The 20,658-nt window shown below is 41.1% G+C and overlaps 1 protein-coding gene across 2 annotated transcripts in view; it reads left to right on the top strand.

Annotated features, from left to right (window-relative positions):
- The first annotated feature begins 204 nt into the window (after positions 1-204).
- B4GALNT1 (beta-1,4-N-acetyl-galactosaminyltransferase 1) overlaps positions 205-20,658 on the top strand; it is a 48,537-nt gene continuing 28,083 nt past the window's right edge. The window contains exons 1-2 of one of the 2 annotated variants that reach the window (XM_053455775.1): positions 205-313; positions 14,556-14,607. In XM_053455775.1, coding sequence (XP_053311750.1) covers positions 14,603-14,607 — 5 coding nt within the window. In that variant the 5' untranslated portion in view covers positions 205-313; positions 14,556-14,602. The remainder of the gene's footprint in view (positions 314-14,555; positions 14,608-20,658) is intronic. The other variant, XM_053455774.1, reaches the window with a different exon arrangement.

The raw sequence follows: 20,658 nt of genomic DNA, 5'->3' as shown, positions 1-20,658 counted from the left end.
TCACATAGGTGAATAAGGCACTTGTAAACAGCTTGCGTCAGGCTTTTATTGGCTGCCCCACGGCATTTGCATCAGTGACGGTCACTTTGTCTTATGGGGAAAAAATGCATGCAGCTTTTCCATGCAGCACTAGATATATGCCGCACCGCGCATTTGTCGCCACAAGGGGCGCTAGTTAGCAAATGTCATTCGCTGAACAGATTTAGAGGGTGTGCAACGCCGAGCGAAAGGGGACATCGAGGCAGATGCTATAAAGAGTGGTATGCGGACAATTGTGTTCTTCAATGCCCATCTCTCTCGTTAAGAAAACAAGGTAAGCTCTGCTTATTGTATCCAATCCGTAGCTTGATGTACGTTACATGTAACAGCTGTATGGATGGGGATCAGAGTCTATCTTTTTGTGTGCGTGAGATATGCTCATAGAATGTCGACATTTGTATTGGGATCGGGTGCTTTTGTTCAGAATGTTAACTAATTCATTGCTGATCTTATCCAAGGCGAGACATAGCATCAGTGTGGCACGCTGGCCTGATGGTCAGAGGCTACGCTACTGCTATAGGGTCTCACCAAAGCATTACAGGGGCGATCGAAGTGATGGAAACCCTGTGCTTGCGTTTAAAAGGCCATTGATGTAATGTGGTGACCTGATTTTGAGGATTCCATAACGAGAATGACAATTGCGTCATATGCATTAGGTTATATGTATTAAATGAATATGTTTTACCTTGAGTGATTGGGAGCAAACCATTTATGGAATCTTACCTCTGATCTTTCAAATCTTTATATGGTGTCACATTGTGTTGGATGCATGTAGAAGGATAGTGGGAATTGATAAACCGTGGGACTGACATTCTCAAGATCTGCCCCACCATCTAGGATTATGAGGTTGCAATAGATGTAAAGAGTTTGCTTTGGACCCATAGGCATAAACAAGATGGCTAATACTGATATCAGAACTGTTGGATAAAATTTACACAGTACCTCAAATGTATAATTAAGGAAAGCCCTGCTAGTGATGTCAGCAATCCAGACAAATGTGTTGACTGTACATAGCATAAAGTCAGCAGACATCCAAGCTTCAATGGGATACTTTGCATATGAGGCTGTTTGCTCATCCTTACCCTTGTGAAAAGAAATGAAGACAATAACCTGAACCTGCCTTCACATGTTGTCTATGAGTCTACATGAGGTAATCTGTCCCACAAGAAACAAAAAATATTGTCTCAACAGGATTAGAATGTGAAGTTCCTGGCGCAGGCCACCTATATTAATTCTGTGGGGCTGCTTTACTATATTAAAAAATGGCATACATATAATTAGAATCTGTGGTCAGTTTTACAATAAGGGGTCATTATTTTGTTTGCTTACAACACTGTAGTTCTGGTTTTAGCGGTGTTACTGGTGGCATTGCTAGGTTGAGGGGTTTATAATAAGCAGAGATCTGTTTCTTGTGAGGTCAAAGAAAATGAAAGCACCGATTGATAACAGGTGGCATTAGCAGACCCATGCTGTAGGGTTGAAGTCTTCTATAGAAGCTTGATCTTGTCCTACTATCTGTAGGTTGGGCACTGCCCTAGGTCAAACCTTATATCTCTGAAGGTTGTGTTCTGGGTATAGCATGCTATAGAGGCTGAGCTTACCAGGAACTAATTTCCATAACGTCAATATGTCCATTAGAACCAGTCCATCAAGCACCAGTGCACTGCGGAGCTCGATCACTTAACAGGACGATTTACCACATGGAAATTGGGCAAATCTAACAAATGGAAGAAGATGTACATCTTGGGAGATAGATGGGGAAGCGAAAATAAGATAGCCGTCTCTAAACCATTTCTATTTATCTAGTGGTCAGGGTAAAGGTGTATGATTTGAAGATGGAGGATAAACAAATTGCACATTTTCAGCAGAATTACATTATGTAGCTCACATGATTCCTTTAAAGAAAAGATCTTCAGGAATAATAATTGAAGAACATCACTGACTTGCTAGAAGCACTGAGCCAGACCTCAACATTCATGGGGCATCTGGATCATTGAAATAATGTGGAAACACAAGTAGGGAATGGAAAGTTGGGAAAGAGGTGACATGGGATATTTTGTTGTAGAAAATCAACCATTTACCTTTTTTTTACTTTAAATTTAAACATACATGAGGTAAGGATAAGCTGTCCTAAATCTAAGAACAATGACTGATTAAGGTCTGAGTTTCTACATCAGGAAAAATGGGCAGACTAGATGGGCCAAATTATTTTTATCTGCCACCAAATTCTGTTTCAAATTTTATTAAATAATAGCTGTTCATTTTTTTATTTTATTTTTTTGGGAACTCACAGCATTCAGGGTATGTGAGTGTCTCACAACACAGCTCTTTTCTCAATCATAGTTTTTATGAAATATGAAAAAATATTACTAGTAAAATGTTTTTCTTATAGGTAGTCTTATATTCAGGCTTTTTCTTTTTTCCCTAAATTAATATTCAAATTTTGGGAGGGTCGTCTTATAATTGAGCAAATATGGTAATTACCTGTGTCTACAAGAGAGGGCTAGCATTTTAATTATAATTTCGCACATGATGATCATAGTCTTTAGTTGACAGTGATGCTGTTTCTGGTATACTCCATAAGCAGCGTGATATGCTGTGTATGTTAATACTTTCAGTGAAACCTGTCTTCTGATTCCAGGCTTGCCCTGGTGGCAACCGTAGACTAAACGTCCCTCTGATACAGGCTCCCTAGATTCCTGCTGGGTACGTCTGGCTCTAACACCAGCTCTGACCCTCGGAATACATTCCTTGAGTATTGTGTATATAAGCATATTACTGTACCAAATAGCTATTTATTAAAACATAATTAATAAATAATAAGATTAAGGTTACAATTGACGACAGCGGAACTTCCTGCCTGCATTCCGCAAGGGGGCCTCCGGGTAGCCATAAAATTCCCAGTTATGCTGATATACCAACTTTGCTGAGCACCTCATTTGTGCGCATAAGATGGACATATTTATCCCGTACATCTGGAATACAACATGTTTTGTGGTCCACAATGACCCACCTGATCCTGAGGGAACAGTTCACTGTCCAAGACTACTGGAGGTACATCCTTGGCTTGCTAAAAGACTATTCCATTATTGAGGAGGACTAATATCCACCCCCTCTCTTGGCCTCTTCAACTCCTGAATTTCGTTGTAACTCTTTCCCCCTGCAATTGCAACATTTTCACCTTCCCGCCATCGCCAGTTGTCATTCCTATGGTGACTCCACGATCTCTGTGCCCCTGTAACTATTTCACATTTTACTTTTTGTCATGGTGATTGCTGCTTCTATGTACTTCTGTCTTGCATCCATGCCTGAATGTTTGTGCTATTCTGCGCCACTTACAGATGTACATCTTATTATTGAATGTACACTTTGTGCCTGTATACACTTGGTTATGCTCTTAACGATTGTGTTCTACACTGCTTCATATTATGCCATATATTGTGATTTGTAGATTTTGTCTTAGAAAAAAACTGAACATTAAAAACCAAACAAAAAAATGCTGTCAACAAGTTACAGTGTGTTAAGAAGTTTTGGTAAAGTCCTGCTCCTTCCCAACACATCAAAACAACATAATTTCAGGAGGTTTGTATCCGGAGTCTCTGGAAATAAATAGAGAGTTTCCAGGTATGGCCAATAGTGTGTGATAAAAATGAGAAATTAAACTGCATTCATATTAAGTTTAAGAAAAAGCTTCTCAGCACTCAGCAATTTTTAGCAATGTTTGGCTAGGGACAATACCAGTCAGGATCTGTGGATGGCTCAAATCAGCCTGTGTGTGATGTCAATTAAACATAAATTATACAATTAGGAATTGTCCTGTAAGTAACCATATTCACAATGATCCTAGACAATAACTATTTAATGTTCTTATTGTGGTGCTTATGAAAACATTACTTATCTGACATCCTGATATTGCTTTCAGTGGGGATCATTGGTCAGCTCGAAAGACCAAAGCATCTCCCCTGTCAGGCCAACCAATCTGTGATATCTATTTGGGGTGCTCAATTAAATCTTCCAACATGACACCATAATGTCATACCCAAGTGTTCTGCTTTATTATGTTGCAAAGATGTAAATGCTTGGACCTTCCTCGAACCATGCCACTGTCCGCAAATAACTATTCTCTGCAACAAAGGTGTCCCGATTTGGGAGCCAGAAATGTTGAGGGTATAAACTAACCCTTGTACTTTAGCAATTACAGGCCTGTAAGCTTTTTGGAATCATAGGTATTTGGGCCTTTGTTCTGTACCGGAAAGACAAGTCATTCAACAATTCTTGCAAGACTATCCTTAACAGCAAGGGTGGGCCTAGGGTTAGTGGTTCCTGGGTAGAGTATTTCTTTACCCTACTCAGTAAATAGCACACATGCTCACACTAATACAATATACTTACACATACATACTTACATACATACTCTCCCAGCGATCACTAGGCTCACCATTGGCACCATACGCTGAAACACACACTCATGCAAACATACACTAACAAACATCCTAACATTATACAGTATGTTCAAACACAGTTAACACTATATGCTCACACATATTCCCATATTCTAACACCATACACTTATAGACACACTCTAACATTATACACTCATACACTCACCCTCTCCTTCTCTTACCCTCTCCTCCTCTTCCTCCCCTCCTCTCTCTCGCCTTCTCTTGCTTTTCTGTCACTCTCTGTTCCTCTCCATTCTCCATGTCTTTCCCTCATCCATTAGCAGTGTAGCATGCTTGCTCTCCCTCCCTCTTATCTCTCTAGTGGAGCTCTCCCTTCCGTGCAGGTTGCGCTCACCATAGGGTCATGTAATGTGTCTTATGTCACACCACAAGGTGCCTCTGTTCCCGGGTGCCTGGGTGTTGAAAACCTGCCAAGTCTTAGAACGGTTTACACATCTAATTTCATGAATCTTTTTTTTAAAGAATTTGACAACAGATAGCCTGCCCATTTTTTTGTTGTAAATAGCTCTAAACTCACTTGGCCTTGGGTCTTGTCTTATAATAAAGATGGGCATATCTATATTCAATTTTTAAATTCTCACTCTGCATTAACCTCTACCACTTCTTCTGGGATACTGTTCCATGGATCGACCCTGAAGCCCTTTAAGCTCTAATTATAGACCATTTTGAAATAAACTGTGTGTCGTTATGTATTTAATTTGATAGCCTAGTGTCCAACAAATAATGCATATTAAAGCAATTTGTGAGTACTTAATAAGAAGAAATGATTTCGCCTGTAAGAATGCATGTGTATTTCATTGTTCTGCTTCTTCATTTCCATATGAAGTGTTTGCAGTGTTATACAATTCTTCTTTTGTTCTTTTCAAAAATGGAATTTGCGGTGTTATGGGGGCAGTACGATGACAAGGACACCATGTAATATTGTTACTTTTATGTGGGCAGATAACAATACATTAGTATTCTCCTACAGTTTAACAAATTTGGCATAGTATACAATGTACCTTTGTTAAAAAGTTTTGATATTAAAAACAGGCGTGTCATTTGGGGGAATTTAGTTACCCTTTATTGGTAGGTGTCTACAGGTGCAGATTGTTTAAACATATACACTGATCAGCCATAACATTATGACCACCTGCTAATATTGTGTAGGTCCCCCTTTTGCCACCAAAACAGCCCTGACCCGTTGAGGCATGGACTCCACTAGACCTCTGAAGGTGGTCCTGTAAGTCCCGTAAGTTGCGAGGTGGGGCCTCCATGGATGCATCCTGGTGCCATGTGTTCTCCAAAGTAAGCGTCGCACCCGACCATTGAAGGCGCTTTCGTCAGCAGACAGGGGTCAGCATGGGCACCCTGACTGGTCTGCGGATATGCAGCCCCATACACAAACAAAAACTGTGATGCACTGTGTGCTCTGTCACTTTTCTAAAAGAACCAGCATTACCTTTTCAGCAATTTGAGGTACAGTATCTTGTCTGTTGAATTTGACCACACACGGATCAGCCTTTGCCACCACGTGCATCAATGAGCCTTGGCTGCTCATGACCTTGTCACCGATTTTCCTTCCTTGGACTACTTTTGTTAGGTACTAACCTCTGCAGACAGAGAAACCCCAAAAGAGATGCTGTTTTGGAGATCCTGATGTCAATGTGGGATTCCCTCACTCTAACAAGATCAGGTCTCCTAGCAGGTTTCCCTGCTGATGATCACACTTCATAGTGTGATCAGGAGAGCAGGGTTACGCAGTCGTGCCTCCTGGTAACAGTGTCATCAGAGACAGGGAAAAGCTGCAGGCCCTGTAACAGTCTGTCACAGGAGTAGAAGGAGAGGGAGAAACACAGTAGTATGAACTCTGTCTACATTGACGGCACAAGGAGACTGTCATTATTATTATTATCTTTTATTTATATAGCGCCAACAATTTACGCAGCGCTTAATACAATACATATATTCAAGGGGTATGACAAGACAAGAATTGACAGACTAAGACAAACCGATACATTAGGTGGAGAGAGCCCTGCTCGCAAGCTTACAATCTTGAGGGTCATTTCATCGAAAGGGTTTTCCATATTTCAAAAGATATCCCTGGGGTCTCAAAAGCCCTCATATAGGATCTAAAATTATGCTTAACTGCTCTTTCCTAGAGAGCAGTGGAAAAAATATGAAAATACAAAAAATATAAAAAAAATGTATTTTAAAACTGTATAAAATAAAATAAAAAGCATAAAAAAACAAAACACAAACATTCATACCATCCTGTATCCCTCACCTAACAAAAAATAAAATAAGCTTCCCCAAACCTGCCAAACCTATGCATGTGGGACATTGTTGTACCCGGGAACAAATCATTTTTTTTCCCAGCTCTACATATCCTGGGAAAGAAACCCTAAGCAACATTGTAGAGTGTGTTTGAAAAACAGTTTGTATTTATTATTATTATTATTTGTTTTTACCACTAAAGTGTGCAAGAGAGAACAAGGAACAAGGAAGAGAGAACCAGGAAATATAGAAACAAGGAGTGCAAAAAACACAATTGTCATTTAGACAGATATGTAAAAAAAAAATGTTAAAAATGTGTGGGTGTATCGATGCAACTCATATACATCGTTTGTTTAGGCACAGACACTCCCTCTCAGACGTCTTCTTTCTTTAACCGCAGTCCTTAAGACAATAATTTGTATAAAAATACAAAATATTATGACTTGATTTCAATCTCAGGACAATATATGTAAAATGTTATTTTTTATATATATATATAAACATTTTATATATTCACATTTGTAGCTAATAAATGTTTATAAATTACTTTTTGTATTTTTTTATTTGAGTGTATATATATATATATATATATATATATATATATACATATAGTATTTCATGTAATATATTTTTTTATAGGGATTAAAATAAAATTATATAATTTTATGTTCATAGAAATTATTGTATTCATTTATCATTGAATAAGACTCTGTATATACACATCTTCCTTTGTTCTTAAGCTTTATGTTGGTTATGGATAAATGCAATACAAGACACTCCCAATGAACAATAACTATCTACAAGTGAATAGAATTACAAACGGGTGGAGGGATCGTGAATGGAGATGCTTAACCCTATAAAAGATAAACGCTAGAGAAGGGGGGCATGCACTTGAGTTAGGCCTGTGTGGTGAAACGCATCTCACGTGCCCCCCTTTGGTTTCTATATACTTGCCTCCTCCTAAGGACTGGCACCAATGTTGACTGCAGGACCCAGCATCTAAAGCAAGAGGAAGTCCGAGAGGCAGTGTCTGTGCCTAAACAAACGCTGTATGTTGTATTGCTACACTCACATTATAAAAGTAAGCCTCAGTTTTTCATTGATTAAACTGGAGATGTTTTAACAATACACACAGTGGTCTGCTTTTTGTTACTTTGTATGGATACAGCGCCTGCCACCTGATGTAATCCAGAGCTCAGCCATATTGCCTTTAATTGGAAAAGCCACAAGTTGCCACAACAAGATTCTCAATACATAGAGCTGTGAACACCAGAGTGGTGTTTTCATTTATTTATTTATTTTAAATGGAGAGCCCGAGGATTCATGCTCTTCGTCAGTCTACTACAGTGCCAGTGAAAAAGGGTGGTCAGTGCTCCAAACAGTAATAGGTCCACAGTGCAGCCGAGTCCCCAACCTTACTCTTCTCGGGCTGCACTCCCCCAAAGGCATATGCAGCCCCTTCTTACCCAGGCATAAGTCTTGGGTGGGCTGGATCTTGAAGGAGTCTTCAAGCTCATTAACGGGAGTCTTCAAGGGGGATAGGAGGCCAGAAGGCGTAATCCACTCCCCCCAGCCAAACCGGAAAAAGTCTACTGTGACCTTTGGCGACCCAATGGTGTTTAGCTCACTAATGAAACCAAAAAGCACACATGCACTGAAAACCAAAAAAACTGAAAGGTGCAGGTGCGATAAGTACCAGTGTTGACCATAGGCCCAAGCCGAATGGCTGGTAAATTAAAAAAAATCCCCCTCCACCACTAGCCATAGGAAAGGGCAATTTTAAGGCTGGGAAAAATAACCCCTTAAGGACAACGGGTTGTACTTTAACCCATTAAGCACAATACATTGTGAGCACGTACATTTATGGACTTTGTTGTATAGGCGTTAAAAGCCAGCATCAAAAAGGGATCCAGGTGAATAGTGCGCCTACCGACCCATGCACAGTGAGAAAAAATAATGTGCCCCCCGCACACCACTCAAAGTGCCCAGTGCCCCAGCGGATTCATGACAGGGGACACTAAAACAACCTCAAACTCTTGGACGCAACTCCCAGCCTTAAGGCCAGATGACCAAGCTTTTCCTGTCTCACAGGTATTCACTTGATCTTAACCAAAAGGCCAAGAAGCGATGTATTACTCTTAAAAATTGTGTTTTTTGTGCTGCTTGTATCATTTAAACATAGATAGCGGTTTATCTACTTGACTTAGTGAGCTGCATTCAATTATCTACACTTATTCCACTTAGTGCCTTATCACCTTTTTCATTTATTTATGTTACATTTAGGTATAGAGTGCCAGCAGACTTCTTACTGTCATTACAATAGGGGAGGGGGTAGTGAAAATTAACAATATCAATAATCATAGAAATCACAGAAATCAATTTCACGTGACCAAGATAATTCGTATAAGCATTGTCTTTGCCTCTAGGTCAAACACAATGACTGTGAAGTAGAGAGACAGAAAAGGTGTTATAATGTTACAAAGTTAAAAGAAATTTTGTAAACTATAAATAAATTAGACTTTTATAATAACCCCTTGATCTTTACAAAGATGGTATGTTAGCCGGTTCTACTTTTTTGTGCATGTTTTTTATTATTGCAACTTTAAAGAGAATGACGAAGGAAGCAAGAACACAATCTAAAAAAAAACAAAACTTTTTTATTTATATGTTTTTTTATATATAATCTTTTTAGCGGTTTCGCATATCTTGTGTAAGAAATCCACTCCACACCAATTTTGCAAACAGTCTATGAAAAATGTGTATTTTGTTTGTCTCAAAGTTTGGAAGAAACCGGTGGTGAAACGGTGCATGAAAAGTGACAAAATGAACCTAGATGGTTGATTTTCCAGAAACACATACCATTGCTGAGCAGTTTTGGTTTCTGTCTCACCTATTCATGTTTAAGTGCTAGTATTCCAAATTTGAATATTTACAGCTTGGAAAAGGTCATGAGTACCTTGCAATATTTGCCCTGATATTTCCAAAGTTGAAAATCCTATGTGTATGAGATGGTTTCCAAATCTAGTAAATAATTATATTTTGGGTGATTTGTATTAAATGGAAATATACTGTGTTTATATACTATGTGGGTAGAAGTATGTGGACACCTGACCATCACACCTGTAGTAGCTTGTTTGACGTCCCATTCCAAAACCATTAATATGTAGTCGGTCACCCTTTTGCAGCTATAACAGCTTCCACTCTTCTGGGGAGGATTTCCACAAAATTTTGGAGTGTTTCTTGCCCATCCAGTAGAGCATTTGTGAGGTCAGGCACTGATTTTGCACAAGACTGCCTGGCTCGCAATCTCCATTCCAGTTCATCCCAAAGTTGTCTGTGGGGTTAATGTCAGGGCTCTGTGTAGGCCATTCGAGTGCCTCCTCACCAAAAACTATACTATACATCATTAATGTAACTTTCAGGGAAATGTCTGTCGGTGTGTTGTCCTCAAAGTATGAGTGCAGTGTTTTCATCAGTTATGAGAAGTGTTCAAATAAGGAGTGATTCCTTGATCCTCTAAATATTGTCATTGCAACGGCAATGAGAGGATGTGGTCAATCTAAGTAATTGTACCAGTTATTTTAAGCGGGTGGTATGAAGAAATAGGCCAGTTGGGTGAAAAGTAAAGTGTTTCTGGCAAGGTTGTAGTTCTCTCCAGCCATCAACGAGGAAGGCCTGTCAGTGTAAGTTTTAGGATTCGGGTGTTGACCCAGAGAAGCGTTGTTTCACCCGGAGAGTTCCCAGGTATGTCAATATCACTTCGCAACAACACAAAAATAACAAGCGCCAGGGTAAAACCTTTTGCGTGCAAAATGTTGTGCAGACATCAATCACGTCGAGTAAGAAATCATTTTTAATGAATATTGATTGTTACATATAGTTTGTGTTCAGATCATTATAAGGACTTTGGTGCTTGGTATTGATTGTTATGATAAAGCCTGAACAAATAGGGCAGGCTGACATGAGGTTGTGGGGACAAGGTAGGGTTTATACAGTATTGGGCAGGTTAGGCAGATAGGTCACAGAAAGGTCAGGTTAGTGGTTATGTAAAAAAAAAAAAAAATAGGTTATATAACTTTATTTTCATTTGCGCCTGCGCTAGCGCATTGCCGCTCTTTTTGAGTGGCTCGTGCTGCCTTTTAGTGTCTGCGCGGGTGCCTCGCGCCGCGCTAAAGGACGGGAATTGCACCTATAAATAGGTGCGTTCTGAGGGGCTTTATCACTTACCTGGCGATCCACTGAGCGATTACTGCACTGACCGTAGAGTCTGGTGAGCGGTAGCGAAGTGGTGAACCGAAGAGTCAGCATGGAAGAGCTGATGAAGATGCGACCTCCCACCCACCCTTATGTTTTCTTTATTGTCGTGGCTTTTATCGGGGTAAAGTTGCCCTATGGGTGAACTGTAATTATTGATATGCTGGCTGGCTTTCAGGGCGGTTGGCAAGGTTTAAAGGTTTATATGGTGCTCTGGGCTTACGGTTACGGTATATGGTTTTGTTATATTGGTGAAACTAAATACTAAATAAAAAAAATTGGTGAAACTAAATAAAAGCCACGGCCTGATTCATCCAAATTTCAGTGTGCGTGTCTTTATTTTAGTATGGTTTTATTATTTAGTATTCTTATGTCCCTTACAACTTCATGCGAAAAACATTTTATTTGAGCTTCTTATATGATGTGATTTTGGTATATGTATTGTTTATCATGTGTATTTGTATGTATTCAAAGCACTTTGGGTTTGGTTTATGATATACATTGGTGTATTTATTTACTATATCATTTGTGTGAAATGCTAGTGCGGAAGCTTTATGAATTTAAGCCACAATGTTTAATGATATAGTAAATGAGTTTATTACGAATGAAGGGAGAAATAAAAAAAACCCTTATATTTCTGGGGTGGTGCATTCCTATCTCATATACTTATACAATTAGTCATTTCAATATGATTAACCTATTTTACTGTGCAAGTAGATTGCAACTGTGATCAGAGGGTATTTCCATTGCGCCTTGACATGAAAGGCAAAGGGCACATTTTGGAAGAAGATGATTGCAAATCCTTGAGATTTGGAACCGTCTGAGTTTGCAAAGAAGCCCAAGGGAAAAATGGCATCTGAGAGTCCAGGAGCCCTCCCATCCCGGAACTCTGGTTCCTGTAGAAAAACAACCAAAGTGTTTTGTAATGTAAGATCCCTGAGGGCGCAAGTTATTTTCTTAAATGTAACCCTTTTGCATTAACCCCTTAACGACAAAGCCTGTGCATGTACGGGCTTGCGGTGCAACGTGATAACGACAATGCCCTTACATGTTGCATCGCCGCGGAAACGCAGAGATCTGGGGCTTTGCAGCATCCACGGAAGCCTCACAAGTGAGGCTGACCGTGGATCCGCAAGAAAAATGTCGGCAGGCTAAAACAGCTTAGGAAGCGATGGGAATCGCTTCCTAAGCATAAACGGTGTTGCTGATGTGCCTTGATATCGAGGCATGTAGCAACACAACCCCCCTACCCTGATAGCCTTGTGATTGCTCCGAAGAGCAACCACAAGTACAATCATGCAAATGACGTTGCCGCCATTCACAAGATGGCGTCAACAACAGAGAACTGAATGAGTTCACAGAGGGTCTATCCAGACCCTCTCGAGAACTCTTGAGCTCTTCCTGCAGATCAATGGAGCCCAGCTCACTAATCAGTGAGATAAGTTAAAAAACATTTTTTTAAAAAAATATGGTAACGTAAAAATTCCCCAATGTCACCAAAAAAGATGAACAAAAATACATTTTTTATAATTCACGCCATAGCTTCAGAAAAATTCTCACATGGAAAGGGTTAAAATATTGGGATTATAAATGCTCATAGGGTGCCTAGTCCTAAAAAAATGTATGATTTGATGTGGTAAATTGAATTGGCCGGCTTCAAAGATGTCCCAAGTATGAGACGTGGGCACAGACTGACCAGATGTCTAAATGGCAAAAAATGCACACCTCTCAAAAAGGGCCTTTTAGTCCCTGAACAACCTAACAAACCCATGCATGTGGGGTATCACTGCGCTCAGGAGATGTTGCGGAACACATATTGGGGTGTTGACAGTAACATATACCAGGAGCGGTGAATTTATACCTGGGGTACAAAAATTTGTATACTACCATAAAGTTTGACAAAGGCTGATGGTAGAATTAGTGCATGGAAATGGTTAAAATACCAGCATTTGAAATACCTTGGGGTGTCTAGTTTTTAATAATATATGGTTTGAAGGGGTACATTTCATTGGCCGGCTTCAAAGATACCCGAAGTAGCACATGGGGCAGAATGACCAGCTTTGGGGAAAAATGGTTTTGACAAACATATAACGTGCAGAAAAAAAGCAAGAAAAAAAAAACATAAAAACAATGGGTATTTCTGAACTCAGGACAAATAGTAGAATCTATTTAACAGATTTTTTCATTAGTTATTGCAGATGAGTAAAAGTTTATTTTAAAAAAAGTGAGAAAAAGTCATTTTTTAACAAAAAAAATCACCATATTTTATCATTATTTTATAGTAAATTATATAGTATGATAAAAATAATGGTATCTAAAGAAAGCCCTGTTTGTCCTGAAAAAAAAAACCAATATATAATGTGTGTGGGTGCACGAAATGAGAAAAAAGAAAATCACAGCTAAACCGCAACACTGAAAAATGTTAAAAGAGCCATTGTCCCACAATGTACTACGGGTAAGAAACGGTCTTGTCATTAAGGGGTTAATCATGAAGATTATTATTTGATATTTTATATAGCGCCATCATAATCCGTAGTGCTGTACAATGGGTAGACAGGACATAATAAGTAGTATACAATGTAACCAGGGCCGGCCCTATAATGGGGCAGACTGGGGCAATTGCCCCAGGCGGCACTTTAGAAGGGGCGGCACTTTGCCGCCCCAAGCACTTTTTTTTTGTTTTTTGAAGCGGGAGAGAGAGAGAGAGGGGCACCGAGTGGTTTTCGCTTACCCGCTCGGCGCCCCTCTCTCTCTCTCCTCTGCGGCGAGTCTCCCTGTTCGGTCCCGGTGCCGGCTTGTAATGCAGAGCGCCGGACGTGACGTCAATTTCCGGCGCTCAGCATTACAAGCCGGCACCGTGGCAGAGCAGGGAGACTCGCCGCAGGACTGTTTAAAGGTAAGTACCGGGGGGGGGTTATGGCGTCGGCGAAGTTTAAAATGCCCCCCCGGCGTCGGCGGGGGGGGCGGCGTTTTAAACTTCGCCCCAGGCGGCGTTAAGTCTTCGGCCGGCCCTGAATGTAACAATTACAGAAACAACAGGTGAGGAGGGTTACTGTGCACGCTGACGTGGTACATCAGTAGAATGACGTGCGCAACAACGCTATTCACTTGGGCCGCTCGCGATGATGTCATTCTCGTTTCCTATTGGTTGTATTCCCCCTTTAAGAGAGTGCTCCTAATCTCAGCTCGTCACCTGTATAAAAGACATCTGGGAGCCAGACATCTGGCTGATTGATAGGGGATCAAATACCTATTTCACTAAGTAAAATGCTAATTAATTTAAACTCTTTTTGAAATCTGTTATTCTGGATTTTATTTTTGTAGTTATTCTGTCTCTCAGTGTTCAAATAAACCTACCATTAAAATTATAGACTGATCATGTATTTTTCAGTAGGCAAATGTACAGAATCAACAGCGGTTCAAATACTGTAATTTTTTCCTTCACTGTATATGTGTGTGTGTGTATTTTTATTTTATTTTATTTTTTTAAGGGGGGAGAGCGGACACCCTAAGGTAACTGAGTTGTCTTTGTGATTATTTTAGGTCTGTGTGCCTCGACCAACTGTATGCTGTCCTGATCCCATTTCAGAATGAGGTAAACATCATATTTTTGATCTCTGTATGTTTAACTACGGAAGTGGAGCCAATAATAATTAGAATTGTGCATTCGTATTCGGGCGAACATGAAAACGGACACGAAGTGTGCGTTTTCGTTGTTCAGCCCGAATACCGAACATACGAACATGACGGCGGCAAAAGGTAGACGAAGACGAGGAGACGCACAACACAAAGAATCTTCGTCTTCGTTTATTAATCTCCCTGGTCCCTTCCCCATCGAACCTACCTTATCTACACAGCATTTCATGGGTTGATGGAAGCGAAAATCCGTAGGTTCGCTGTCAGGGGCCGTGCGAACGACTCTATTGGTCCCCTGCAGGGGCCTCCTCTGGCATCAACCAATAAACTCGCTTGTACGGACCTTTAACTGTTGGAGCAGGGAGACCAGTGGTCTCTGCCAGCCAAGTTGCAACACCAGGATTTTAATAACAACACCGTTTATTGACAAAGCAGACGATAAAATGACAGTGGACATATCAAGTATATCGGTACAAAGTAGGTCAAAAGCAACATGAGTACATAGTTTCAAAGGAGCATATAAATGCGGGTCACATAGCGTCCGAAAATACATCAAAAACCGCGATAGGCAGAGATACAATGACCGAGCCAGCGTTATCCGTAACCGCAGTACGACCCAGCAGCAATGCAGCGAGCAGAAAAGTATCAAAATAAACATTATAGCAATACACATGTTACAATGTCGTTATTCCAAGATAAACAGTGAGTGGAAAAGAACAAACAAAAAAGAAAAAACATAACCATGCTCCAGGGAGATAACACATCCGAAAACAAAATGTATATTAGCGCAGACCCAAGGGCCCGAAAGCGGAAGACTAGGAGAGTCCCGAAAGTAGTATCGACCCACCAGCCACACCGTGAGGCGACCATAATTAGTGCGAAAGATAAAGGTCCACTACGCGAGGAGAGGAGACGAAAGTCGACCATGGGAGCCATTTGAGCCCATTGGCATATTCACGGCCCTGAGCAGAGGCCACCAAGTCCTCCATGTGAGACAGAAAGTTAACCCTCGCTACCCAAGCAGACAGTGGGGGGGGGCGCGGGTTTTCCAGAACCGGGGGATAACGGCCTTCGCCGCTTGAATCAGGTGTATGGTCAATGATTTTTTATAGGAGGTGAAGGAGGAGTGTGTGTGGTGTAAGAGGAGACCCTGGGGAGAGGCCACACAGTCGGGATCGATAACATCCTGAATGACCTTCACAACAGCCTGCCAAAAGGGACGGATATCAGCGCAGTCCCACCATATGTGCCTATAGGTGCCGTCCTCGGCCCCGCACCTCCAACAAAGGGGGGAAATTTGGGGGAGAAAACGATGTAATTCAGCCGGAACTTTGTACCAGCGGGACAGGAGCTTGTAGTTACACTCCTGTACCAGACTGGCAATGGCACCTTTGTGACTGAGCTGTAATACCTTGTCCCAATCAGCATCAGACAAGGAGATTTGTAAGTCCCGTTCCCACAGACTGAAATAAAAGGGCTTAGAGTGCCCATAGGCCTCCTGCAGCAGAGAGTATAGCCGAGATAGTAAATGAGCGGGTTCAGAACCCAACATGCAAAGTTGCTCAAAGCCCGTTAAGGGGCAACACCAGGATTTTAAAAGTCTGTACAAGCGACTCTATTGGTCACCAGCAGGGGGCTCGTCTGGCATCAACCAATCTGTACAAACGACCAATAAAGTCACTTGTACTGACCTTTAGCTGTTGGAGCAGGGAGACCAGTGGTCTCTGCCGGCCAAGTTGCAGCACCAGGATTTTAAAGAGCAACACTGTTGCTGACATTGGTTGTAAAAAAGCAGGCTAAATAACACATGTACATATACTGTATGAGATATCACCTGAAACACATTTAATATCATTAAATCAATGAACTATATGCAAATATGCAGTAATTTAAGGAGACCCAAGCAAGGGTGGATCCAGAGCCTGACCTTGGGAGGGGCACTTACACTAACCCAGGCACCCAGACATTCAGCACTATCACACACAAACACTCAGGGGAGGGCTGGCAGCCTAAGGCCTGGGGGGCAAGTCTAGTCAACTGGCCCATTGCACCATCAAAGCGGCTGCGAGCGACATTGAAAGTGGCCGTCGTGCGGCAGTCACTCCACCAGCGCCTAATGAAATTAAAGGGGCCGGCGTGCATGCACCGCATGCCTCAGCTCTTCATCACACCCCTTTTAAGACGTGGGAAGAGGAGCTGAGGCATGGCCGTTGGGTCTGACAGCCGCATGATGCAGGGGCGTACCTAGAGTATTTGGCACCTGTGGCAGACCCTGTATGTGGCACCCCCCCCCACACACACACACACACTTTAAAACTGCATAGTTTCTATGGTTAGGCAAACATTGACAGGGGTACAGCATAACTGTTATCATTATATACTTAGGGATTACGCAGCACCACGGTCAATGTGTGCCTATACATTGAGCCAGACACTGACAACCCCTATCACTATATACTAAGCCAAACATTGATGAGGTGTAGGCCTAACACTTTAGTGACTGGCATAGTATATAGTAGGGATGCACCGAAATGAAAATTCTGGACTGAAACTAAAAATTCAGCATTCACTTGGCGAAAACTGAAAAAAAAAAAAAAACTTTAAAATACTTTATTAAAAGTAACACCAAAATTAGACAAAAAAATCAACAACAATATTAACATATATATATATATACATATACACACACACATATATATAACAACAATCACAATCCTATCATGCCCAGGTTCTAGCATGTGCTGGCTGACTTAGCATGATAGGAGTGTGACTGCTGTTTGCAATTATATATATATATATATATATATATATATTAATACTGTCATTGAATTATTCTGTCCAATAAAAGTGTTAACACACCGAAGTTGGACCAAAAAATAATTTAGAACAGCAATCACACTCCTATCATGCCTAGGCAGCCACTACATGCTGAAATCTGAGCATGAAAGGAATGTGATTACGGACTCCCTATGCCAAGCTATCCCCCAAAACTTACACATCCATGCTATCTGAAACCCTCATTCACAAACATTCAGCATAACACCCATCACTCTCACACACTTACATTCAGCATAACACCCATCACTCTCACACACTTACATTAGGCATAACACCCATCATTCTCACACACTTACATTCAGCATAACACCCATCACTCTCACACACTTACATTCAGCATAACACCCATCACTCTCACACACTTACATTCAGCATAACACCCATCACTCTCACACACTTACTAATCCACTCTCTCCTACCTTTTCTTCTTTCACTCTCACTTTTCCTCCTCTTCTTCTTCCTGTCCTGTGCACTGAGCGCGGAATACGGTGGGCGTGGCTTCAGTGTTGTGCGCCGGGATTTGACATCAAGTCTCGGCGCACAGCCACAGTTGCTGCGCGCATCGTTTCTGAAGGCGTGCCGGCATGGTGGCACCCCTGAGATGAGCGGCAGGCGGGGCGGACGGCCCCCTCCCCCCCGCCAGGTACGCATGATGACCGCACTCAATCCTGCTCGCGGCCGCTTAGTTTTTAACTTTGCGGCCACAGCCGCATTGAATGTCGTCCGTCCGGCCCACCGGCCCAGATTTAGGGCGGCCTGGGGGGCAATTGCCCCCCTGCCCCCCGGCCCAGCCCGCCCCTGCAAACACTTGACACTAATGTTCACAACCAGACACTGATACAAACATATAAACATAATATAAATGAGAGGTTTTGGTTATATGAATTGGCCAAAGCATAATTAAGCTCACCCGCCACGTGGCGGGTGAGCTTAATTATGCTTTGGCCAATACATATAACCAAAACCTCTCATTTATATTATGTTTATATATTTGTTGCCAACTTTATTAGGGTAAGAAGCGCAGACAGTTTTTGTTTCTTGTATACTTTGTACAGCCAATACACTGTTTCTTGCAGCATGCTTACACCTGTTTGGTAGGCCTCGTATTACACATTTGTATTATTTGAGCCTGTGACTAGCTTAGCGCACCGACATTTTTTCTTTTCCCTGTTTACTGATACAAACATACCCAGACACTCAAACTAACACAACAAGTCACACACATACTAAAATACCTAAAGACACGTGTACACACACTACCATACAAATACTAACATCACCAGACATATGTTCACACATTAAAATCCCCCCTACACACACACATTCACAAACATACCCAAGCACACACATACTAACATACCTAGATAAATACACATGTTCATATACTAAAATAGCCATATACACTCACCTTAACATCCTACAACAACGACACATGTTCACACACTAAAATACTCACATATACACACTCACTAACATACCCAGACACACACATACTAACATACCCAGGCACTCACACTAACATACCCTGACAAAGACACCTGTTAAAAGATCAGTACTGGTCACTTGGATTGGACTAGTAGATTTGATAAGGGCTGGAGGCCACAGATAACTATAAAAGAGGCATCATGGGGGAAACATTGGCATACGGATGCCTCTTGTATTTCTGTTTTCTAGAAGCTTGGAATGTTTTGTAGGTATGAGTGTGTCACAATGTTAAGCATCCCTAAAAGTCAAAATAATGTGTATGGAAACAACAGAAAGTGTGGATAATTTGCAAAAACAAATCACGTCCTGGGCCTAGATTATATAATCAGTTGCTATCAACAAGCCATAAATCCACATAAAGAGCCTTGTCAAAGACCTGTCTTGATTGGCAGTTTCAAATGTTGTTTGAATGTGGTTTTGTTAGGAAAACCCTTTGCCTTTGTATTGATCTAGGTGTTCTATATTTGCATATACAGAGAGATATTTGCTTGCTATATACCGTGTTTCCTGAACACTTTATTTTGTTTATTATGTTGACAGGTACATATTAATGCACAGAAATGTATCTATACAAATGACTCAATCATTTTTGGTCTCCTTTGCTCACTCATATTGCGACATTATTTGCCTATAAAATAAGATTTGGGTTTTATTGCATGTATGTTAAAGGATAACTCCTAAGTATCCCTCTTTAGGACCCAAAACTTTTAGTCTGTCTGTATGCCTTCCTTACTATGGAATGGGACAAAGGGACATTTGTTGTGTATGAGTTAATCACATAACAAAAACAGTTTCAATGGGGTCCATCTCAGACACAAGCAATAGATTTAAACGTAAAGATTTTTACCACTCCCCTGGACCTGTCACTCTAGACTATATACCATGGCAAGATGACGTAGTTATACAGCATCAGCAGTCTCTATCAACGCAGACAGGGGTTTTCAGATGTTCTGTCCACTTCCTTAGTTTGACAAAGCAAAATATAGACAGTGTATGTGTCAGGCGCAGAACAGCACAGAAACAGCAGAATCAGGGAGGCAGGCACTTATCAGGGTCACGGTATCCTGAACTAGTAGCACAATGGCTTGCCCTTGCCACCTGACAGAAGTAAGCTTGTTGTTTGTGTGTATCCAATGATTATCTACTGGATTAATGTACATGATGTTCAAATGGGGTTGACTGAGCCTCTTGGGAGTGCACAGCAGTGCACTCCTCATATACAAAAAACAAAATACTGTCTGTCTCATTTATATTATGTTTATATATTTGTTGCCAACTTTATTAGGGTAAGAAGCGCAGACAGTATTTTGTTTTTTGTATACATTGTACAACCAATACACTGTATTTGCAGCATGCTCACATTGTTTGATAGGCCTCATATTATACATTTGTATTATTTGAGCCTGAGTCTAGCTTACCGCACCGACATTTTTTCTTTTCCCTGTTTGCACTCCTCATATACCTGCGCGCATGTGTGGAAAGTCCTCCCCTTGATTTCAATGAGAGAACGTTCCTGCCACTGATTGACTGCTTTGTGTGTGTGTGTGTGTGCGTGTCCACTGATTCTCTATCTGAGCTTTATTAATGTACATTTTTTTTCAAATGGGTATGACTGAGCCTCTTGGGAGCACTAGTGCACAGCAACTGCAATGATATTTCTCTCCGCAAGATGATCATGAAATGGTCA

Source organism: Spea bombifrons, chromosome 2, assembly GCF_027358695.1.
Source record: "Spea bombifrons isolate aSpeBom1 chromosome 2, aSpeBom1.2.pri, whole genome shotgun sequence".
NCBI classification, from domain to species: domain Eukaryota; kingdom Metazoa; phylum Chordata; class Amphibia; order Anura; family Pelobatidae; genus Spea; species Spea bombifrons.
The sequence above is the reverse complement of the archived record's forward strand: the minus strand, read 5'-3'. Positions and strand labels throughout refer to the sequence as shown.